Raw genomic sequence first — 25,904 nt, 5'->3', positions numbered from 1 at the left:
TTTAATAACAGGGAAATGTAGTATCTGGTAAGAAACATTAGCATTTTATTAGTGTTTTTGTGCATTATTATCTTTGTTTTCATGTATATTATACATCACTTTGTTCTTCTTATATAAGCAAAAACAAAAACCACGGTTTACAGAACTAAGTAAATGGAGATTTATTATTTCACAATAAATGATTAAAATCTAAGGTGCATGGCAAAGATCAGATATAAGTGCACGCTCTCCATTAAACAATTTTATTAGGAATCTACCGTGTCTCTGCGTGGAGTGTGATTTGCAGAAAGATTTGCTAATCCTAGATTTTGGTGGCATTTGTAATTAAGGGTACAAGGTAATGTCCTGACAGCATTGAAGTTAATGGCAAAATTCCCAGTGACTTCAGTTGGGCCAGGAGTTCACCCACAGCACCTTAGACCTAGGGAGAGGAAGTGTTTACAAGTACTTTTATGAGTACCTACTGTGACCAGTGCCTAAAGTGGATCACAACTGAAAGTGCAACACTCAGGGCAGACTGCAAGAAACAGGGGAGACACACCCCAAAAACTGGTGGTTTATTCTATGATTAGATTTACCAGACCAATAACAAAATGAGCTTCCGTTAACAAGAAGCCAAAACACTGTCCCCATTAGGCATTTGAGCCCCCAGTTCACCATCCAGACAACTGTCTTTATGATGAGAGGATACTGAAAACCCAATTCACCATACATGAGGTTCTACCATTCCCAAAGGATCAGACACTTAACCCCAGGTCAATAGATATTTCAGATCTAACCCAAATATCATGCTGTCGGCCAATCCTCAGTAAAGTAACTAAAGATTTATTAATAATAAAAAAGAAGAGAGTTATTAAATGGTGAAAAGGATCATATACATTACAAGTGATTGCACAGTCCTTAGATCAGAGCTGTACCTGCGATGGTGAATCTGCTGGCGTGCACACAAGTCTCTCAGGAATCATCCCAAAAGGTTAGAACCCAAAGGGCAGCTTAGATGTAGAGTCTGTGAGAGCCTTTCCATGCATTTTCCAGGGTATTTCAAGTAACTACTTGGAGATCTCAGTGCCACAGCTTAAACTTTCCCTGTTAAAAGTTCAGCAGACCAGAGATAGCAGGATCGGGTCTGAGCTTTCTTTTATAACTGAAACAGGCTGTCAAGTGTGATGAGCGCAGCATGTGACTGCGGATTCTTCTTTGTTGAGTGCACACTGACCCATCACTTGGAAATTAACATTCTATTTGCTATGCATCCACAGGTAACCCAGGTAGCCTGATTTACATAAGGCAACTGCCTGTCATTCATTATTACAGGGATAAATAAGCTGAAAACAATATATGTAATATTATTAGTTTCATGCAGTGTCTCACATCTTTGATCTTAATGTTGACTGAACACACTTCCTACCCGATGTAAAGGCAATTAAGACATGAAAGGGACTTAGCATCTACAAGCTAATTTGTTACATTGGAAACTTCTACAGGATATTTAGCATCTCCCTTATACATTAGCATCTCCCTTGATTCCTGTTACTAAAGATGAATGGGTTAGTGATTGCTGGTCTACTTACATCTCTTTGATATTTACACACAAGTGAATTGTCATGATTACAATTGCAATGCCTCTTGTTAAGTTGTTATGGGTTTGTTGGTTAGCTGGTTTGCCAGCATCACACCTACATCTCATAGAGTTTTTCAAACTGCCTGATCTTTTCCTGTCCAGCGTACCTGTTGCATCCCTCCCACCTCTTGAGTGGCCACTCTCCAATCAGTCTGGCTCTTATGAATTGCGCATTGAAGTGCAGCCAAAACCTCACCATCGGGCACACTATGAAACAGAGGGGAGTCGAGGGGCAGTCAAAGCACCAACGGGGAGCCATCCTGTGGTCCAGGTAAGAGATTTTAGAATTAATGAAATGTGCAGATGGTTGGGGAGTAGGGGATAGGGAAGCGTGTTAGTTCATTTTGTAATGGAGATAACCCTATGGGGGGACATGTGTAAACATAAATACAAAGAAGCAACATGTTTGCACTCACCAACATGTATGAGGTCTCTGAAGTTGAGCGATGGTGAACTTCAAAAAGTATGGAGATTTGTTTGTGAAAACCTCAGAGGCCAAAGTTTACACCAACTTTTCTGGAATAGAAATCACATTCAGACTCTCAAAGAGGCCTGTGGCACCTTATAGACTAACAGACTCTCCTCTTTCTCTGTCATTAGATGTCCAACAATTCCTACTTCCAATTGAGCCAGTTTAACTCTCAAAACAGCCTCTTTTTGTTTCATTTCAGGCCTTTTGTGATTGTTATTATTTTGTGAAATAACTACCTACCCCATTTTTCAACCTCAGAAATCAGTTCAATGTTGGGTTCACACTGGAGTTTCCAGTGAATGCTCACAGCTGATCTCACTGTCTTTGAACCACTTTGCCATTCTCTCTCACTGGATTACATGGGCTATGCAGATTACATTCCTGCCAACTAGAGGGTGCCAAGCATACTTCTGAATGTATCTAACCCGTAGAGTCTTTTTATTCCAGATAATAAACGCTAAGGGCTCATCCAGCTTCCAGTCCAGTGAAAGAACAGACAGCGACCACGCCCTTTGACTTTAATGAGAGTTGGATTGGGGCAGTGTGTACATTCAGCTACAGTTTCCAAAGAGTTAATAATACGCTCCCCATAACTCATGTGAGTTAATTTAAGACAGAACTAGATAATCCTCTGGGGATGAGGGTTGAGGTTTTGCAAACCAATTAAAACTATTTTTTAAATTAATTTTCCAAACTAGTTGGCGTTCCCAAATCTTTTTTGCCCCCTAATGTAAATTCTTCCCTGCCCTGATCTGTGATTAAAAGACTTGTAAAACCTTATTGTCCTCTCGCTTACATCAGTATAACTCCTTGAGTCTCATCCATGCAAATGAGAGGAGAAGCTGGCCCCATATTTTTCCAACTAAAGAGAAGCCTGTGCTTCCCTTTAGTTGGAAAAATATGGGGCCAGTTTGCAAGATCCCCCACCCCAAAAAGCTTGACTGACACAGGCGGGTGTCCTGTACATGGCACTATACAAACTAGGCTTCCCTTTTCCATTACTTTTTAGAGTTTCTCTCTCCCCATTGCTTGCTCATTTTTTTTCATAATCTCTCTGTTTGCTTTTCCCTTTGCTCCTCTCTCTTCTCAACTACTTCACCCTATTTTTTTCCATTGAATTTCCTTCTGTCTCTGCCTCCTTTCTACAAAGTCTCTCCTAAGTGGATAGCAAACCCACCTACCAATTGAGCAGATTAATAGTAGGGTTTTAAGTACTATTAGGGTTTGAAATTAGCCCAGACTAGTAGGCTTTGAAATTAGCCCAGACAAATTCACTTCTCCCTAGTTTAATCCCTCAGCATATGCATTTTAATGTTTTTCCTGGGATATATTTAATTCACTGAGCAGATGCTGAATCATGTCTTTATTTAATACTTTGCTTGCAGTTCCAGTTGTCATCTGTTGTAACAATTCCTTTTTTCCTTTTTCTGGATATACAACCCCAATAGGAAATACATACACCAGCAACAGTTGGGGTGTGATACGGGGACAGGAGGACAATTTAAGTACACAGTGCTGGGACTGATTTCAAGGAGAAGTTTGATAGCCTGCTATGAAGTTGTAAATAGAGAGAAGACATGTTTATTGGGTGCATTAGTCTGTAGGGAAAGGGTAAGTGAGTTTAGGGCAGGACCTCACTTGTGAATTGGGATGATGTAATCACAGAAACAGTGGGAGTTTTTTATACAACCTATGGTTCATGTGCATTGGAGTCTGACCCAAACATCAATGATCAGACTCAAATTCTGCTCCGAGTTACACTGGTGTAAATGCATTGAAATCAAAGGAAGAACTTCACATTTATACTGGTCTAAATGAGAGCAGAGTTTGGCCCCTTGTCTAGCACAAAGACAGATGATCTAAGACATCATTTTATGGAATTTAATATCATTGTAAGGTGGACCGTTGTCACTTTCACCATTAAAAGTCTTGGATAAAAGGATGGCTGAGTAACTGAGCAGTATTCCTGTCGGACATGGCAATCTTTTAAGCTATCACCTTTCTTAGTCCCCCCTGGTTTCAGCTAATATTGTTCAGGAAGTAAGGACAATTTTTGATTGGTGTTTCCAGAAGTTACAGTAGTATGTGGAAATGATACAAGTATATCAGTCACAGATACAAAAATTAACTTTGATTAGCCAAAGTCAGGGCCAGATCCTTCAAACTTTCCTCTTGCATTCAGGGCTTGAACTGTCAGGTACTAAATCTTCTAGCCTGATCCAGCAAAACACTTTAAGCACATGAACAATCCCACTGACTTTAGTGGGTCTAAGCATATGCTTGAATTTAAGCACACGCGTAAGTGTTTTCCTGGATCAGGCCAGAGTGCTCAGCATCTTGCAGGATCGAGACCTTGGCCCTTACGTGAGTGGTCCTTATTTATTTCTTCTGGACTGTGCTTATGTGTAAGGAGTGTGAGCAAGGGGTTTAGGGCAATAAACAGCAATCCTGTATTTGGTGTACCTCAGCCTGTTGATTTAAACATTTGCAATCGCTTAGTTTATGGAGCTGACAAATTCATGACCCAGGACAGTATGTATTAAATCATATGGCTCTATGACATAAATGACCAATCAGCACTTACTCATTCCTTATGTTGCTTACAAGTCGGTATCATTTACCTTCCCAAGATAATGCCCACCAGTGGGATGTTTATCACAGTGAAGGGGATTCTTATGACATGAAGGGATAGAGGTGGGGGGAAATAACAGCGCTTCACTTCTTTCCTTTAATCGATAGCAGTCAAAGAGGGATTTACATTTCCTGGTGGAGACAGGAACAGATATTTCGAGTTTTATCATAATTTTACAGTCAGATTTAAGGATACCGAACTGCAAATTCAAAAGATTAATGTTATACTCTCTCAAACAGATGTGCTTCCGAACAGATGTGCATGTATATGGGGAAAATATGGACAGTTTCTTTATGAGGATTTATTCTAAACTTGGAAATATTCACTGGATTTCAGTTCAGTCTAACATAATAAGGTTCATATGGGTGCAGAGCAATCAGGGCTGGCTCCAGCATTTCTGCCACCCCAAGCAAAAAAAAAAAAAAAGCCATGATTGAGAGGGAGTGAGGGACCTGCCGCCCCCGAATTGCTGCAGGTGCCGCCCCTCTCTCTTGGCCGCCCCAAGCACCTGCTTGTTAAGCTGGTGCCTGGAGCCGGCCCTGAGAGCAATATGACAGCGTTACACCTGTATGGTTTATGACATCTGAAACCAGAGCAGGCTAGTAAAATCCAAAGCTTTTAGGTAATAAAATTTGCTTGGCACTGATTTTTATTTCTTCCCCTCAGTACATTTCAACTTTTGTATTCACTCCTTTTTAGTTTAAATTGTACAGAAGTGAAAGAAATAAAGCAGGCGAGTGGTGGTGGTGGTTATGATTATAACTAGTAGAGACTGTGTTGCTGAAAATGTACAGGAGCCTTTTAGCAACTGGCTGGGAATGGTCTATTAACTAATGAAAATTAATGTTCAGCAAGTTCTCTTCCTTTTAAGACTCAAAATAGGAAGCTGATGCTGCCTGCACAGTGTCGATGGGGCTGCAGTTGTCCAGCAGTCAGATAACTTGAAACTACAGACCCATGACCACCTATCTTTGACAGATCATAAAACATGTCATTGGGTTTCCTTGGAAGGTTTTTGCTAGCACCTCCCTGTACTGCCTTTTCGAAGTCTGATCCTGTATAGTTCTCTTTATTGCTGTCCACATGGTGCTTATATCCGATGTGCCAAACTCACCCCACTTGTAGGAACTCCATTGTCTTCAGCAGAGTTACATGAGGGATGAATTTGTCCCATTCATCCTATTTGATTCCACCGTTAATGTCTGATTCCACCATTTCGACTATCCTCTCTCGGAAATAATCCCTCTTTTAAAAATCCTTCTAACATAGGTTGAGAGAGATCGTGTGTGTGCCTGCATTACCCAGAAATTCTTTGTAAGGAGAACATTTTCCCTCTCTATTATATTGATTAATTTTTACGGCATGGTGTTGGCCTGCATTTTTTTTTCTCTTAAATCTGTGTTTTGCATGCAAGCTGCTGTTTTTGGGTGCTCGGAAGCTATGAGCCGGCAGATCTCATATCCTTTCAGTTTTATCTTGTGGTTGATCATTCTGAGGCTGCTTCCTCTTCTTCATGTGTTTAGCGCAGAACATTTGGAGCGCTGCACGGGGAGCCTGCACCACTGCCATGCTCCCAAGAGTGGCAGAACAATGCTAGAGCCACTGACTGGATAAGCCATATTGAACTAGGGCAGTGGTTCTCAACCTTTTTTCATTTGTGGCCCCCTACAAAATTTCGAATGGAGGTGTGGACCCCTTTGGAAATCTTAGACATAGTCTGCAGACCCCCAGGGGGCTGCGGACCACAGGTTGAAAACCACTGATCTGGGACATTTGCTTTTGTATTTTACATTGTGTTAGATCTCTGAGAACAGCAACAGAAGCCTGTGTGTCAGGAACAAAGAATGGTGCTAGCATGATGCTATATTCTTACCGGTTTGGCATGGTCACTGACAATTCAAGGAGGAAGTTGCAGATACCTTCAGTTTCCTCCTTGTAAGCTGCCATCAGGCTTATTGGCATTGGAAGGCCAAGAAATGGGGTGGGGGAGGATATTATTTTACATTACATAGCCCCAGTCTAGAGACCCCACCCAAGATCAAGGTTCTGGTTATGCTAGATACCGTCCGGACACTAAGAGACAGTCCCTGCCATGAAGGGCTTATAGTATAAATAGACAAGATAGACAAAAGGTGGCAGAGAGAGGAAATATTATTATCCCCATTTTACAGATTGGGAAATGAGGTTAAGACAGACATAACTGAGTTGCCCAGCATCACACGGGGATCAAGAACTGAACCTTGATCTGCTCAAGTTCCCCTGAACCCCCCTCCCCCCAGTGGCTAATGATGCTGAAATACTGACATTACTTAATTCAGAGTTGCCTGAGGGAACTGGGTGTGCAGTAGCACTGGAATGTGAGTATTGCTAGCTGGGCTTCTCTTTTTTTCTAGTGCCCACAGGAAACTGTTGAAATCCTATATTTGTATGTATGAAAACTGAGTCAGGAAAAAAAAAAGGAGGTGAACCCAGACCAAGAGATTTTCTTTGTATGCAGTAAAGAGGTTGTAACTGTTTCATTAAGAACATTTTGCACAGGAAAGATCTCTTCAGTTCAAAAATTAGAAGCTAAATTAAGGTGAAATTCACCTTGGACCATCCCAAGAACCTATGGACAACCTCAGCCCCGTTAAGTTCTATTTTCAGGACTTAGATAGAGTTTAAATAGCCCCTTGGCTTTGTGCCAAATTGGCTTTGCAGAAGGCTGAATTTATTTGAAAAGTTAAAACAGTTTTACTTTTTGATTCAATATGATATCCTAAACAGTTGTGTAATGTTTCTGTGAGCTGTTAAACAGACACCGTGCTCTTCCCCAGAGGTGACTGCCTTTTAATAATGGGCAAAAGGACAGATTTTTAACCAAGTTAGGCATGTTATGTTGCAGTTAATTTGTGCAAAGATTGCACATATAATTTGGATAATTGTGCTTGCATGTAGTTAATTAGTGGTGTACAGTTATTCTGTTTACATGTGTGCAAATTAGACAAGCACATTTTGCATCTGACTTGTATGACAATCTGGCCCATGCTCTAAAGCATGTTGGAAATAGAAGCTTTGAAGCATGGAGAGTAATACATAAACCATAACTCCTGCATGTGAAGAGCACAGCAGGAACAGGACAATTTAAGCTCAAACTTGGGGAAAATTTTAAAGAAAAGTCATAGTAAGGAATCTATATTTGGTTTTTAACACAAAAACTCGAGTTACTTCTCAGAATTGTATTTTTAACAAAATAATGTTCCTCACCCATTGGCTTTATTTCCTTGCAGAAGAACTGTAAGCTGAATTCATGCAATAAGCTATTGTTATTACCTAGATATGGTGGATTCCAGCTGTAAATCTCTCATTTATATAGAGCCGCTCAACTCAAAGGATTTGTAAGCAATAATTATTTAAAAGGAACTTTTACAACCCTGGCATCTTGTTGCTCTTTGGTCCTATTTCAACAAACTCCTCTCCCACCCTATTGCTTATGTACCTTTGTAAAGGATTGGGATGTGTTTGGATGAAAAGCGCTATGTTATTTTGCATCTCTCTCTCACTGTTAAACAGAAAGTGATTATTCTCAGTTATTCTGCCTTGACTGTTCATCAAAGACTAATTCCCCCCCCCCCCCCCCCCAGTCTAAGTTGATCTGGTCAACTGAGTGTGGTGTTCGAGAGGGATTTTCCAAAACACCTAAGTGATTTAAGAGCCCAAGTAATTTAGGCACCTTTGAAAATCCCAGCAAATTTCTGGAAGACAGGCAGGAGTCCTGAGTTCTCTTCCTGGATCTGACCCTGAATCACTGTGCGTCCTCAGGCAAATGACTTCACCACTTTGTACCTCAGTTTATACCTATCCATACAATGGATATAATAATATGACCTACTTTGCTTGAGTGCCATGAAGATGAGGCCTTTTCTGTAGTAGAAATGTGTACTACTCTAATTACACCAGTATATCTAAATCAGTAACCCATCCTCACCCACCCCAGTATGGATGCAGTTATATCAGTGTAAAGGTACTTCTTTAAGGTGTAACTATTGCCATACAAGAAAGGTATAAGCTATAAGGCATCTTTATACTAATATAACTGCTTCCACACTAGGCTTGTACCAGTATAATGATAGTGGTAAAAATCATACCCCTTAACCAACATAGAATCATAGAATATTAGGGTTGGAAGAGACCTCAGGAGGTCATCTAGTCCAATCCCCTGCTCAAAGCAGGACCAATACCAACTAAATCATCCCAGCCAGGGCTTTGTCAATCCGGGCCTTAAAAACCTCTAAGGAAGGAGATTCCACCACCTCCCTTGGTAACCCATTCCAGTGCTTCACCACCTTCCTAGTGAAATAGTGTTTCTAATATCCAACCTAGACTTCCCCCACTGCAACTTGAGACCATTGCTTCTTGTTCTGTCATCTGCCACCACTGAGAACAGCCTAGCTCCAGCCTCTTTGGAATCCCCCTTCAGATAGTTGAAGGCAGCTATCAAATCCCCCCTCACTCTTCTCTTCTGCAGACTAAATAAGCCCAGTTCCCTCAGCCTCTCCTGATAAGTCATACTGGTACAACATACTGGTACAACTTTCAAGTGTAGACCAGGCCTTAATGTCTGCAAAATATCAGATCCTGAGATGAAAGGCATTAGAAAAATGCAATATTTGATATTACCTAGGCTAGTCTGTAGTGTGCTGCATGCTGCTGTGGAGCTCTTTTCCTGTGTTCAAAGAGAGAGAAGTGACGTTTAAAAGGGACTCATTCAATCAACCACGCTCACCAAATTTTCCTCTCTCCTACCCCGTTTTTAACTCTTTAGTGATCATTGTGACTCTCGCTTTTTAAATTAATTAAAAAAAGCTGCAACTGTCCAGCTGTTAATGAAACACAGAGGAGTTTGTTTTATAATAACAGACTTACTTTTTACTTTCCTCTTTGAATCAAGCATTCTGCTGTGGGTGTTCTCTTGTGGTTTCAAGTCAAAGAGGACATTGTTTTCTAGCTCAGACTTCCCTGTAGGGCTCTGACTTTTACATATATGTAACGTTTAATGTTCAGCTAGTACTTTTAGGGTTACTAGTAAAACCAGACCATCAGATGCAAACATAACACAAGATTATGGGCTTGATACTGCAATCCAAACACACACTGAGTGGGACTAAGGCTATGTCTACCCTGCACTTTCGTGGTTAAAACTTTTGCTGCTCAGGGTGTGAAAAAAACACCCCCTTGAACGACAAAAGTTTTAAAGACAAAAAGCTTTTTTATTTTAATGACAGTGCTTCGTTGATGGGGGATGCTCTCCGGGCACTGAAGCTACCGCCCCTCATTAGGGGTGGTTTTATTTTGTTGTCAGGAGAGCTCTCTCACTTCTTTTATATTGATTTAAAAAATGAGACTAGTTGGGTAAGTGCCACTAAGAACTTACATCTGTATGGTTACATTTCTCAGGGGTGTGAAAAATCCACATCCCTGAGCAATGCAGTTATACTGACCTTAACCCCCAGTGTAGACAGTGCTAGGTCAACGGAAGAATTCTTCCATTGACCTACCTACTGCCTCTTCTTGGGAGAAGCCCTCCTCTCAGCGTAGGTAGTGTCTACATTGAAGCGTTCCAGCAGGTAGCTGCAGTGTTGTAGTGCTGGAAATGTCAACATACCCTCAGTGTGAGCACGGGTTCCAGAATCAAGTTCTGTGTGTTTGCTCTTTGCTTAGCATTTTGTCTGCACAGACTGTGTTGAACTCAGTGAAGCAGACAACCCACCTACTTCCCCTTCTTAGCAAGCAATAACCTTATTCACACTCCAATCCTCTTCTCTGACTTCCTTGTAAAGATTATGGACCAGATATTCAAAACAGCACATGTCAAACTGAACATACATTTCATGGCTAATTTAAGTGCAAAATTACTAGGGTAGTTTGTGCAACTATGATAATTGTGCATGTAAATGGCCAATTAGACACTAAACTGATAGTTTTGTGGGTAGATCTACCTCAATTATGTGTGCAAATTGCAGTGATAGCAATGCAGTTCTGAAAATTCGGGCCTATATTTTGGGCTAATTTAAAAAATTATCTTTATAAGAATCTTGCCAAATATTAGGGCAGATCAGTCAATTGTCCTTATAGTTACATGGTGCTGTATCATTAGAAGTTTGCCAAACACTTAACATTTCCCTACCTTGAGGAAGTAACAGTCTAAAGGTTCACTGGAGCTAAAGAGAAAATGAAATGACTAGATATATCAAATGTAGTTCCTGTAAACCTAGAGGAACCTGCAGCTGGTTTATATGGACATCTGAAACCAGACTAGTTAATAGGGAATGTCAGGTATAACCCCTGATAGTAAAGCAAAATTGAAGGAAGAGGAGAAGTGCAGGCTTATCTATGCTTCCTTTAATAACTGTGAGGGCAATTAAGCATTGGAACAATTCCCCTAGAGACATGTGTATGCTCCATCACTTGAAGGCTTTAAATTGAGACTGGATAACATTCTAATTGATAAGCTCTAGCTCAAACAAAAATGATGGGTTTGATACAGAAATTACTGGGTTAGATTCTTTGCTCCAGATTATGCAGAACTAGATGATCATAATGGCCCCTTCTTCCAATCTTAAAATCTATCTGTGTTAGGTAATTGTGCGTATTTATTACTGTAGTATCTGAGCACCTTACGATCTTTAATATAGTTATCATCACTGGGAAATACTAGTATTCCATTTAGCAGATGGGAAACAGAGCGATTAAGTGTGTTTGGTGCCTAAATCCTATTGAAATGAATAGGTGTTAGGTGTCTAGGTACGTCTGAAAATCAGACAGTGCTCACACAAATGACTAATGAATGGATGGCTTAAGGGCTCAGCAATGCTACTATGTTTTTCTAGCAGGTACTGAGAGAAACCACAGGGAAGTGCGGAATGGAGGGCTTCACAGTGGAGTTTTTGCTGAGTTTCTCGTGTTATTAGTCAACTTAGTGCCATAAGCGTTTCATCACAGTTTTCAAAGAAATCTCGGTCCCCATTTCATGAAGCCCCCTGCTGCTTCCATCACCTGCAGTGCATGTGTTCATTTTATTTATTTATTTATTTATTTGATAAAATGTAACTGAATTACGGTGATGTGCATGTAGCAAAGCTGAGTAACTGAGATGTTATCACTGCAGCTTACATCCTTCCTCACCCAATTTCTGCACTGTTTGTTACTCTCGCGCACTGTGCTATGTCTAAATTACACAGCAGAGTCTCTGGGGGCTATAAACCAAGTAACTATTCTGGAGAATGTATATTGGATTTGGAATCTGAAGCATCATTAAAAAAAAATAAGGAGTCCTTGTGGCACCTTAGAGACTAACAAAGAGGGATCTGTTGATATTCACCCCTTCTTGTCAACTGTTGGGAATGGGCCACATCCACCCTAATTGAATTGACCTCATTAGCACTGACCCCTCACTCGGTAAGGCAACTCCCATCTTTTCATGTGCTGTATATTTATACCTGCCTAGTGTATTTTTCACTCCATGCATCTGATGAAGTGGGTTTTAGCCCACAAAAGCTTATGCCCAAATAAATTTGTTAGTTTCTAAGGTGCCACAAGGACGCCTCGTTGTTTTTACGGATACAGACTAACACGGCTACCACTCTGAAACCTGAAGCATCATTGTCACTTCCGACTACCCAGAAGTCTGAGAGGCGTGTTGCAGTGGACTGTGGTAGTGAGGTGGTAAAGAAACATTTAACCAAATGACACTTCACTCTCCTTCACCTCTCCCCACTCAAAGAGGCTGTTCCCACGCTGTGCCTTCTTATCTTTACTGAAGGCTTAACTTAAGCTCAGCTCTGGGTTTTCCCCTGAACCGGCTTTGCATTCACACTCCTTTATCAGTGTTACACAGTGAGGCAACCGCCATGCCTGGAGCTATAAGGCTGACCCTGTGGTAGATGTTAATAATGCTTATTATGCTTATTACTGTCTGGAGGTGATTGCAGTGAAGACATGCAACCGCAGGTGGACACAACAATTGACATGTGATAGTCCTACCCTCCTTTCCCATAGGCCCCTCCTCAACCAGAAGTGGACTATCATTCTGCCTCTGCTCAGCTTCCTCCTCCCCTCTGCTAAGCTTCCTGTTTGCAGTTTCTCCAGCGTCACACACAGCTCAGTGTTGCTGCAGCCAAGAGCTCAGCTGAACGTGGGGAAACTGAGGCACAGCTCAGTAGTGCTGTGGCTGAGCCCAGTTGAAAGTGGGGAAACTGAGGCAGCTACAGAGTCCTGCATAACGTGATTCCCACCCAAGGGTGGGAAACACCCAAGGTATGTGTGTGGCAGTTCTGAAGCCATTCCCTATAATAGCGGACTCTTCATAGGATATTGGGGGATAGTTAAGGCAAGGGAGTCTGACTTGCAGCTTACATGGAGACAGGCCAGAGAGAGTAATCCCGTCCCTGAAGAAGGAACATGGGGTTATCACAAAGAGGGGAGAAAGTTTCCACAGCCCAGGGTTGAGACAGACCCTTGGAGAGGGCATGCCAAGAAATGAACTCTGTGGCTGTAGACTATTTCTTCCCACAATCCCTAGACTGGGCAGATAAGTTGTCCCACCCCACCCTGTGAATGAAAGCATAGGGCAGCATACTGAATTGCAGGCTATGAATCTTGGGATGCTCTACTGATTGAAATATCCAGACACAGCATGTGTGTGGAAGCAGGCACAGGAATGTGGCCATGCAATCGCAGACTAGGCTAGCATGGGTTAATTTTCCCCAGGATTGCTTACCCTGTGCTTAACCAGTCAGAGTTGCACCCGTGGTGAATTAGACCCTTTGTGTTTTACTTGAGACATAGAGGATGTGTATGGTGTTGTTTAAACTTTTTATTTTTGTCATTAACATACATGAACAGAAAATAGAATCCCTTAAATTATACAGTTTATCCTTCTTAACATGAAGTAAATTCACATTTCCACACAAGTATAATAAAGCTTATCCATCACTGTAAAACAATCCTCATATATCTCGCCTATTAATACACCTGCAAACCCATAACCAGCTGCTACATATGGCTCTTTATATAGGAATCAACGACCCTGTTCCATTTGCGTCTATTCCTCAGTAACTTTCCCTTTAAAAACCCATGTGTGTTGGTCGACCCCCTACAGTTATCTGTTTGTTTGTTTTGGTCGAACTCCAGAAATGATAACCAAACACTAGATAATCTGCTTGAGAAGATTATGTTTTAACTTCACCAGTGCTTGAAAAAGGAGAGAATCACATGCTAGCAAGCAAGGCCGGCTCCAGGCTTTTTGCCGCCCCAAGCAAAAAAAAAAAAAAAAAAAAAAAACCGGGGTGCCGCCCCTTGAAAAGTGCCGCCCCAAGCACATGTTTGGAACGCTGGTGCCTAGAGCCGGCCCTGCTAGCAACAGCAAAAAGCATTTTTCCCCCTCCTAAACGGTACCAATGACCCAATGTAGGCGTGAAATATAACTACACAGAAGTGCATTGGCTCCACATTTCGGTATGTAGTTAATAATAATGTACACTATGCTTCTATAGCACCTTTCTTTAGAAGTGTTCAAAGTACCTTGGAACCATTGTCTCAAGATAGTTTATCTACACAATGGAGAGGAAAGGGAGGCACAGAAAGACATATGGCCTTGCCCAAGGTCTCAAAGTAAGTCAGCGCCAAAAGAGTCAAGAATAGAACCTATAGGTCTCACGCTCTATCACTTGCTGTAACCACGACTCTCTATTGCCTCCTCTTCACCAAAGCTCTAGCTTAACCCAGTACTGTCTCTTTTGGAAACAGAAATCCCAAACACTTGGGGCCTGAATCTCATTAGAGAGACATTAGCGTAAATGAGATTCAGGTCCCTGGAATGTTAATCAAATATCATCAAAATAAAAAACATAAAAAATGAGCATAATAAAAAGTCACCATTTAGCAGAATCAGATGTTCAAATGATAATCGTTTGAGGCCTTTTTAGGCTGCTTCTTTAAGTAGTAAAAAGAATGAGGGAAGAGAGTTCCTCTGGCTTGTGTTCTCTTGGAATGTCCTGACTACATTACATTGAACAAAAACATGTGACAAGTTTCCCCTTTATTGCTTTAACTAAAACAAGCATGCCGACTGCTCTGTGATACAGTGGCTGGATGAGGCCTTTGTGCTTAGTGACAGCTATTGATACCCTGGTCTCCATGGGACAAGAGAATGAGGCTTTCAGTTCAGATTGGAACATTTGTGAATAAAGGTCTGCGGGCATCCTTGGAAACATTGCAGTCTAAGAGAATTAATGATTAGTAGGTGATTAGACACCAAATGTAAAATTCTTCCTCCCAGGAGATAAATTCAACAGCCAAGACAGAAAATGTGAAGCAAGCAGGAGGTACCTAAACAAGTATATCTTCACCCTGTCTCCTCAGTAGTGTCCTAATGTTACTTTTCATGTAGCTGAGCATTTTAATAGACACAGGGAAGATGAAGAATTTGGATGGGGAAATAGTTCATTGTTAAAAACGTTGAGAGCCATTGGTTTCACGTGGAAACCCCTCTCCATGTCTAAAAGGAGAGTATGGAATTTAGCAGGCATGCAGATCCAATTTGAGCTAGCGGGAGCTGCAAGCTGAAATCCTATGCTACTCCTTGTAAACTTAGGAGAGAGCTTCTAAGTGTTTTCTTATCTTTTCGTGTACAGCAGGAAAAGGGAAGCAGTAGGCGGAAGCGATTTCTCACGCTGCTTTGTATTTACTTCTAATTGAATGTAACCAGCACAGGTCTGTTTTCCAAATTTTTCACCAGAGGCTGATGAATATCTCTCTGAATCACCAGTGCATTATTTTAAAAGCTGACCGCAAGTGCGCGCGCACACACACACCACACACACACACGTATGCACGCATCTCATTCAGAGGGAAGCTGAAATGACTTCCACAGGGAGCTGGCAAGTAATATGCAATAGTTAACAGACCAGCCCTCAGGTTGTGGTGAACTGAAATGAGCAAGAGAGCTGATTAGTTTCAAGCAAACAAAACTGGCAGGTTTCAGAGTAGCAGCCGTGTTAGTCTGTATCTGCAAAAAGAACAGGAGTACTTGTGGCACCTTAGAGACTAACACATTTATTTGAGCATAAGCTTTCGTGGGCTACAGCCCACTTCATCGGATGCGTAGAATGGAACATATAGTAAGGAGATATATATATATATACATACAGAACACAAAAAGGTGGAAGTAGCCATATCAACTCTAAGAGGCTAATTAATTAAGATGAGCAATTATCAGGAGAAAAAAACTTTTGTAGTGATAATCAAGATCGCCCATTTCAGACAGTTGACAAGAGGTGTGAGGATACTTAACATGGGGAAATAGATGGGCCATCTTGATTATCACTACAAAAGTCTTTTTTCTCCTGCTGATAATTGCTCATCTTAATTAATTAGCCTCTTAGAGTTGATATGGCTACTTCCACCTTTTCATGTTCTGTATGTATATATATCTCCTTACTATATGTTCCATTCTATACATCTGAAGAAGTGGGCTGTAGCCCACGAAAGGTTATGCTCAAATAAATTTGTTAGTCTTTAAGGTGCCACAAGTACTCCTGTTCTTTTTGTTTTTGTTGTGTGGTGTGTGGTTGCTGGTGAGTATTTGCCTCAGGTTGGCGGGCTGTCTGTAAGCGAGGACTGGTCTGTCTCCCAAGATCTGTGAGAGTGAGGGATCATCTTTCAGGATAGGTTGTAGATCTTTGATAAGTAGGTTCAGTGAATTTATTCGCTTATTTTATACTTTCCTTCTGGCAGTGGCTTGCATTGTCTAGACAGGAAGATGTATGTGATCAACTTTAAAGATGCAGCCTTATCCCCCTCCAGGGAGAAAGATCTGCAAATTCAGACTAGGAGAAGCTCTGCTGGGATGAAGGGGAAACAAAAATTCTCCATGACATTCACTCTGTCATGAAACTTGCACTTCTATCACACGGGGCCAGATTTTCTGTGGGGCTCCCAAAAGGTGCCCACAAGATTTGCAGGTGTCTCCACTTTTCTTAGTGCAAAACTCATCACAATTTGCCTTCATTCAACAGGCAGCCAGGTGTGTAATTTTCTAATGTGCAGGTGCCCAAACAGAAGCCCACTACAAATTTGGCCCCAAAAGTCTACAAATTAAAGAAGACAAAAACATCAAGTAACAAATACTGACGTATAAATAGTGCAAGGCCAGCAGAGCGGAATGGTGTCAGCAATTGTTACAACTTCATTCTTGGAATACCAGATTCATTTCAAATTATTTTAGTGTGATCTACTGCACTGTGCATAGCCGCGGGAGCTAGGGAGCTCCTCTGTTACTAATTCACTGTATGACCATAAGCACATCACTTAAATCATCAGGTTTCCCATTTGTACAAAGGGGCTACAACTCACATCTCACAACAAATATAATATGAGTGGTGTCTTTGAAGGGGTAAATCTCTGTTGTTTATAAGCTGTAGGGTGGTCAATGTAAACTTAAGTCAGTAAATATATTTCAAAGAAGGTCCGACTAAATTCCCTATAGACACAAATACATGTAATATGTATATGAGAGCACACTTGGAACACTCTAGGGAATTTACCCCTCTATCATTGATGTACACTATAAGTTTATCATGCAGTTTTCAGTTGCAGTAACTGAGCAATGTTAAAGGATTCACCCCTTGAGTCTCAGGTGATGGGCTTTATTCTGAGTGCACTGTATTACACTTTAGAGATGAGTTTGGGTTTTCAAACCCTGCAAAGTTGAAGAGTATTCAGAACTGGGATTTTGGTTCAGCCAAATATTGGGACAAGGGCCAATGCAGATCTGGATCTAGATTTGAATTTCAAATTCCCTCTTAAAGGTCTGGGGAATTTTGGATCTGTGTTTACAGCCATTTGTAGGATGTACTGGTCCATTTGTTTAGAATGGCATAAGCAAAATTTCATGTTCATTTGCTTGCCTAATTTGTGGTCACAGTTACTGCAATTTTGTATGGTAATTGTGTTTCCAAATGGCTTGTTGGACTTCTACTACACATACACACAACAGTGGTAATATACGTGCAAATGCACAGAGTTTTTGCATTTAAAATTATGGGTGTGCAATTCTAAACCTCATAATGCACTTAAACATAGACATCATTTTTAACTGATATTGATATAGAGATGCAATGTTGAATACATGAATGAACCTTGTTTATGAAATGGTGAGTCAAATCATGCCACAAATTTCCATTTTGTTTATAAAACCCAATTGCTGCCGCAAACCAAACAAGAAAAGTCTCCTTGTTTTCTGAATGATGTTATTTGTTTATCTGCCAAAGTGCCTTGCATTTCCTCAGGTCACAAACCAGCCCGTGTCTGACTATGTTAATATTATAAGAGTTATGCAAAAGCAAAGTTGTTTTTTAAAAAAAACCCCTTTTTAAACTAAAAGAAATAGGATCTTAAAATCCCAAAATAGCGTATGGAAAGGTACACATCATGTCTGGCTTCTCTTTCCCCTTGTGGCAAATGTGACTCAAAAGAGTTGTTTTTTCTCCAGTCCAATCTGTATATAGTTTGGGGGAGTTTTATTGTGAATAGCTCACCTTATAATACCCCCCAAAATATCCTGTCAGGGTTTTCTAATCATAAATCATTCTCAGCTTTCAGTCTCTATCCTGAAATCCAGATTTGTATTTTCTGCTTTGTTGAAAGAAGTGTAAAAATTAAGCCTTGGCCTTGGGAGATGATCCTATATTCAGAGTGGTAGTTGTGGTAGTCTGTATCAGCAAAAAGAACGAGGAATACTTGTGGCACCTTAGAGACTAACAAATGTATTTGAGCATAAGCTTTCCTGGGCTAAAACCCACTTCATCGGATGCATGCAGTGGAAAATACAGTAGGAAGATATATATACACAGAGAACATGAAAAAATGGGTGTGGCCATACCAACTGTAACAAGAGTCATCATTTATCAACAGGAGAAAACAAACTTTTGTAGTGATAATCAGGATGGCACATTTCCAACAGTTGACAAGAAGGTGTGAGTAACAGTAGGGGGGAAAATTGCAAACTGGACACCATTACATTAGGCTTGAATAAAGACTGGGAGCGGATGGGTCATTACTCAAAGTAAAAACTATTTCCCCATGCTAATTTTTCCCTTACTGTTACTCACACCTTCTTGACAGGCCTTCTTACATCTGAACTGTTGTCAATGTATTGCACCAAACTGTGTCTGGGCTTGATCCAGTAACTCTTTTACTCACACAAGTGATCCTTACTCTCTTGGACATAAGTTTCATTGACTTCAGTGGGACCATTCATGTGAGTAAAGGTTGCAAGATTGGGACCTTAGGTTGTAAGATCTCTGGGACAAGGATCCTGTCTTCATATGCATGGCAAATATGTGCTATGTGAATCATAATGTATCAGAGGACTGTGAGTGTTACTTTACATTTACCATACCAGGGGAGGTTGCCAGCAATGCATTGATGCCGCATGTGGTCTCTTTCCAGGGGGGTGAATTAATCACTCTATGCAAAGATACCTCCTGCTTACTGGTGAAAAGAAGAAAAAAGATTTTGGCCATGAATTCTATTAGCTTAATGGTTTTGTTCTCTGATCTTCCAGTGCTGTTTGCTTTGTATGGCTTCATCAAGGTTTTGTATGCGGACAAAGTAATTGAAAACAAATTTAGCATGCCTCAGGCCATAAAGTTCCCTTTCAGCTAAATCCCTGGCTATGTGGTAGATATATCTGTTTTTAATTTTCAGTGATGTGAGAAATTTCAAATGGTTTGATTAATAATTTTTAAAGTTAATAAACAAAGATATATATTCCCTGGTCTCTGGCCTAGAGAGAAATTCTAGCCCTGTTTTGCTCATCTCTTAACAAATGTACTTCAAAAACTTGTGTTTGTTTATTATTATTGTTATTATTTTATTATCTATCTTGCTGTTGCACCTAGGAGCCCAAGTCATGGCCCAGGACCCCAGTGTGCTAGGTGCTGTACAAACACAGAACAAAAAGATGGTCTTTGCTCCAAAACCCAGTCTGAGCAAAATAGCAGTATCTCTCCTCCTGTCTGTCTGCTTCAAAAATGGCTGATTGAATCAAGCAGCCAAGAGCTTCCGCTGTTACTTCCCAGATTTTTTTAAAGATTGCAGTCAAAAACAATACTGAGGCAATATGGTTTCTTGTCTCCACTGAAAATCAAAGAATAATTAATCATTCATCTTTTCTTAGATGTATTCCATGTATAACAAGGTCTCCAGAAGGCGCTGCTGGGGGGAAAAAATCCCATTTACACGAGTTGAGATGAACTGCTTTTAGTGTTGTGCATATGTCTTAATGTCTACATGACTGAGGGCACTGGGAGTACAACATGCGCTAATAGATTTGATTTCTTGACAGCTTCATGGTTACATGGAGAACAAACCCCTGGGCCTTCAGATCTTCATTGGGACAGCAGATGAACGGATACTTAAACCTCATGCTTTCTATCAAGTCCATCGCATTACGGGCAAAACTGTTACCACCACCAGCTATGAGAAAATCATAGGCAACACCAAAGTTCTAGAGATCCCCCTGGAGCCCAAAAACAACATGAGAGCAACGTAAGGATGCTATTGCAGCAAAACTCTTATTACTATGTGAGATAAGGCAGAATTAATTTATGTGTGTTGTTTGGGGAGGAATCACTTAAATGAATCAACTTCCTGTGCTAGGGATAGGTTCTAGATTTTTAGGTGTGACTATAACTTATACCACTTAAGGCCCTTTTTACGATGCCAGAGTGGTATAAATGTTCTCAGTGTGAATGACTTGGGCTTGGAGAATTTATGATGATGTTTCAGGGATGGGAGAAACCCTTCAGCAATGAATAGTGGTATGAACTAGAGGAAATGTGTAAATATTGTGCAGCGTAGTGAGGGACATAGGATATGTGGGGTGGATTAGGGGTTACAGGTAGATCTTATCAGCTGTACATCATCTGGTGAGAACGCAGAATTTGGCAAGCCATGTTACGATTCACAAAGTCTCCCTTTTTTGAAGAGAGTAGATTTGGAATCTAGAGAGCCTTGCCGATGTAGCTCAAAGGTACAATGCTAATAATAATACCCAGCTGATACATGGAACTGTTCATCAGTCAATCTCAAAGTGCTTTACAAAGGAGATCAGTCTCATTATTCCCATTTTTCAGGTAGAAAAACTGAGGGGTGAAGCCTCTTGCTCAAGGTCACCCAGCAGCAGAGCCTGAAGTAGAACTCAGATCTCCTGAGTCCTCAATCCAGTGCTCTATCTACTAGGCCATACTCCCTCCCCTTATCTTTGTAATATATAAATAGAGCAACAGAAAAGCCAATCTTAAATTTCAGCTTGAATATGTTCCAAACAGCTATAGGATGGTTTAGAGAAAGGGAATAGTCCACCATTTTAAATGGATATGGGCAAAGTTGGTAGAGGCTCAAACCTTACCCTGTTTATTTAAAAACTGTACCTTGTCGCAAAATCCACATGATTCTTCTGTTTTTTTCCAAAACAAATGCTCCATCATCCCTTTCTCTCCTCCCACCTCAACATCAATAAATAAAAGTCAGCACCCCAAGCTTTAAACAAACCTACAACCAAAATGAGGGTAAACTGCCACTCCTTCATGAGCAACCCTACAATAATAAACTAATATGCATGGCAAAAAATCATAAGCTACTATCATGACCAAATATTTTTTGTAGGAAACAGATTTTGGATCCAAGTCTCCAAACTGTTGATGTTAACTTTATATGAATAAAACCTGCATTTAAAGCTGCGGTTAAAATACCTTTTTAATAGCCATGCTTCCTGCAACACTTAGTAGTACAGTCTGAGGATCTCAAATGCCTGGTAACAATTCTGTAGTGCAGGGAAGAGTGATCACTATTTTACATATGGTGCCCAGAAGGAATATTACTTGCCAAAGTTGTCCAGTATCACAGCTGGAATTAGAATTCTGACACCCAGTCCTATGTTGTAACCCCTATAGTACATCATGTATTTTATTTTAGTTTTAAGTTTGTACATACAAATTTTCAGGAGAATTTGCATGCATTGTGTGTCTCATTTGATTGTGCAGTTACCATGATTATATACACATCCTATCTACTCTATCTATCTATGTACTGATATCCTGTTAATCATCATAGTATCTGAGCATTGCACTTGCTGCACAGTTTAGGTGTGCAACTAGCTATCTGCACACATGTAGCAGTCCCAAATTAGATGCACAACTGCCTAGTCATGTTGCTCAAAACATTTTAACTGTAATACCTACATTACAAAAGGAAAGAGAGTTCAGGGCTTCTCTTATCTTTGCTTCTTCAAAATCATTGAGGCAAAATGGTTTAGCCCTCTTTTGTCTTTCAAATGTCTTTGAAATGTTTGAGAGCAGAAACACTGACACACATACACAACATGTTTTCTGTTTGTTTGTCAGCATTGACTGTGCAGGGATTTTGAAGCTGAGGAACGCGGACATTGAACTGCGGAAGGGGGAGACGGACATTGGTAGGAAGAACACCAGGGTGCGGCTTGTCTTCCGTGTGCACATCCCTGAATCCAATGGCAGAATAGTCTCTTTGCAAGCGGCATCTAATCCGATCGAATGCTGTAAGTTGCCCACTACCCGTTACATTTCATTGTCCTTATAAACCAGAATGCAGTAAAGGGAAATTAGCACATCCCACGTAGAGTACACATCGTTTGGCAAAGTGCAGATGCTCTGCCTTTCTCACTGGTTGACTCCCAATCAGGGGCCTGGTCTCGCAGCTCTCATTCATGTAAGCTATCCTTACTGATGTATGTAGTTTCATTGAAATTCGAGGATTTCTCAGTGAGCAAGGATTGTTCAGGCATGCACAGTTGCAGGTTCAGGATCTAGAGATGTACACGGTCTCCAATGTCAGCATATGGCAGAATTTGGCTATAGGGTTTGTGTTCCAGGCAGAAGCATTTAACTTTGGGAGTAGAAAAGGCTTTATAGTAGGATTTTCAAAAGTGCTTAGGTGCCTAATTCCCATCAGGCATTTTTGAAAATCCAACCTAACGTTAGCTCCTTGTTGCTGGATCCTTCTGACTGATAGGTCATCCTCTTTTCTGCATCTGTGCTCATGTAGTGGCTATACGTGTGTGTGTGTGTGTGTGTGTGTGTGTGTGTGTGTGTGTGTGTGTGTGTGTGTGTGTGTTTAACATACCTACCTAATCTATCCTAGAGACATTTTTGGTATTTAGTAGAAAGATGCCAGAAGGAAAACTCTGCATCCAAATGTTCACAGACATTGGGATGTTTGGAATCAGAATCTAGATCAGATCCTAACTTTGTGGTTAATCTCTATTTCCGTTATGGAGTACCCCAATCTGCAGAGCTGAAAATCCTTGAGCTGTTGGTTTTGGGTTTTTTTGGTGGGGGGGGGGGTGTTGAAGGGGAGTATGTACAATGGAGATCTGGATTTTGAAGCTTGGGTTCATCTTTGATAGCTATTTAGTTTATCTAAAAGCTTGGGGGCACAGCAGAGGCGCACAAGAACAAACCAGGAAAAGCCCCTGGTTTTCTGGTATTCCCATGATGGGGAACATAACAGAGATGGAGGAAAGTGTATGAGTTTGATTCTTTAAGGACCAGATCCTGTAAGATGCTGAAAAGCCCACACCTCCCACTGGTTTTAATGGGAGTTAAAGACACTCAGCACCTGACAGGCTTGGACTTTAAGAAACCATAGGCAGTAGGCCATGAAAAGGTCTCTAATAAAGTGCACCCAATCCTCAGAGTCATTTCTGGAAGGGCTCCACCTACTTATCTGGCCTAAGCGCATCCTGTGATACTTTTTGTTGGTAATGGGAGCTTTCTCGATTGTTTGGGGATTTCACAAATACACCATGAACAGTTTTCACTCTTGCACTACATGACTCATGTCCGTGAACAAAGACCGTTTTGTAATAAGCCATGTGAAGGAGGTTACTGAAGAGGCCACCATGTGTTTTATAATTCAGAGGCAGGCTCTGTTTAGAGCAATTAGTGTAAGTGTTGTGGGGGAGGAGAAGCAGTTTTGTGATAAGAAATCAAGTGTTACAAATTTAATCGTGGTGTTAGCCGGTTTGGAGAAGAGCAGCAAAAGTGACTAGAGTGGGCAAGGGGAAGGAAGATTGGTTGATGAGGGAAGGTGAGTGGAACTTTACATCTCCCTAGTTACTTTCATCTGAAGAGATCATATATCAAAGCGATCAAAGGTATCAAAGCAATTTTCAAAATGATTTAAGCTTCAATGGACCATTGTGAGCTAGGTAGGGTAAGTCTTATACTCACTTTACTGAGAGATAAAATGAGCATGGAGTGGTTAAGTGACTTGCCCCAAGGTCACACAGTGAGTCAGTGTCTAAGCACAGAACAGAACTCAGGTGTCTGGGCTCCCGCCCAAAGAACAATGCTTTCTTTAGAAAAGAATGCAGCCTGACATTTTTTAAAACCATCCACAATTTTGCATTGAATTTGTGCACACAGTCAACAGGATTGTAGGAGTCAATCAGGGAGCTGGTTATTTGCATACACCATTTTGCACATGCATGTTCAATTTGCCCGTGGAATTGCTGCCATAGCACCTGTGCTATTTTGAAAATGTTGGCCTGCTCGACTTGGCTACACATTTACTCTGGTGACATGAAAACTTTTAAAAAATATTTGAAGGATGTAAACTCCAAGAAGACAGAGGTTGGCCCAGCTGGCTTATTACTAGGATTATTGGAATTAAATTGAGACAATGAAAATTTAGGTTCCTATTATAAATAATTAAAGTTCCTGTTGGGAAAAATTTATTTGTTTCCCCAAGGGAAAAAGAGAAAGCCCCATCACTTGGGAAACTTAACCCTGGCTGGGACAAAGCACTGTAATGTATTTTAGAGAGCCAGCTTGCATTGGCCTGATGAGATGGACTAGATAATTAGGAGTAATAAGTCTTTTCCATTTCTAATGTCCGGTATTTAATTATCAATGTTTACAAATGGCAGCACCAGTTACTAACCGCAGCCTAGTTTGGGAAAACCAGCAATATTAGCAAAGCAGGTAAAAGCACACAATGAAGGAGAAAGCTGTGTTCCGGCTGACTTACACCTTCTATCCTTGACTCAGATTAGCTCAAATCACACGGTCAGCATCACAAAGTGTAGAGTCACCATGGATGCAGCAATCCAGGATACTTATTGGGTCAGATCCTCATCCCCACCCCACCCCCACATCTAGTATTTATGTGGTTTCACTGTTCTGTTATTTTTTCCCTTTGGCCACTTGGGAGTCCTTGTCCATGATAAACCCGCCCATCAGACCCACCATATCCAGCAGCAGTTTAAAATGTCCCCAAGGGGAACATCATTATGTAGCAGCTTCAAGTGAACTGGTCATTTGCTCTGCCAGTTGTGACAGAACGCTGGACTGTCCACCTCAACAGAGGCTGATCCTGCTTAAGAACTCCCATTGGTGTCAGCAGATCATCGACTGCAATGAAGCAAGAATTGTGAATCACTGAATTGTAGAAGTATCTTCCTTTCATGAAAAAAGAACAGGAGGACTTGTGGCACCTTAGAGACTAACAAATTGATTTGAGCATAAGCTTTCGTGGGCTACTGCCCACTTCTTCGGATGCATAGAATAGATGCATAGAATAGATGCATCCGAAGAAGTGGGCTGTAGCCAAAGAAAGCTTATGCTCAAATCAATTTGTTAGTCTCTAAGGTGCCACAAGTCCTCCTGTTCTTTCTGCGGATACAGACTAACACGGCTGCTACTCTGAAACCTTCCTTTCATGGGGAGGTCTTATTCCATCCCACCTATGTCCGATTCAGGAGCGATTTCAAAAATATCATTAGGAGTAAGTTTCTCCCAAGGCGGATGTGTGGAAAGATATGAAGAAGTGATATCGTTTTGTGCAGTGTTTAAATGATCCATTATGTCTCAGAAGGGACCTTGTATCTAGACATCTAGATTATTCAGCAGCTAGTGACTTTTGTGGCTGCGGCTTTTACTCTGAAGCAATCGATGAGGCAAAGGAATTTTAAACTGCACTGTTAATTGTAGCAACCGTTAACGTTTGCTTGTGGCTAAATCCGCTCCCTCACGGGCGTGGCACTGGTGGGGGTTCTACACGGGCTGGTAGGAAGCCTCCCCTACAGGCTGTGGAGC

The 25,904-nt window shown here is 41.0% G+C and overlaps 1 protein-coding gene across 7 annotated transcripts in view; it reads left to right on the top strand.

Annotated features, from left to right (window-relative positions):
• Positions 1-25,904, top strand: part of NFATC2 (nuclear factor of activated T cells 2) — a 134,942-nt gene that overhangs the window by 30,151 nt on the left and 78,887 nt on the right. For all 7 annotated transcript variants that reach the window (XM_065566006.1, XM_065566005.1, XM_065566004.1 and 4 more), the window contains exons 3-5: positions 1,724-1,892; positions 20,114-20,316; positions 22,173-22,345. In XM_065566006.1, coding sequence (XP_065422078.1) covers positions 1,724-1,892; positions 20,114-20,316; positions 22,173-22,345 — 545 coding nt within the window. The remainder of the gene's footprint in view (positions 1-1,723; positions 1,893-20,113; positions 20,317-22,172; positions 22,346-25,904) is intronic.

The sequence above is a fragment of the Chrysemys picta genome, chromosome 13 (genome assembly GCF_011386835.1).
Source record: "Chrysemys picta bellii isolate R12L10 chromosome 13, ASM1138683v2, whole genome shotgun sequence".
NCBI classification, from domain to species: Eukaryota; Metazoa; Chordata; order Testudines; family Emydidae; genus Chrysemys; species Chrysemys picta.
Note: the sequence above shows the minus strand (reverse complement) of the source record. Positions and strands in the feature narration are given on the sequence as shown.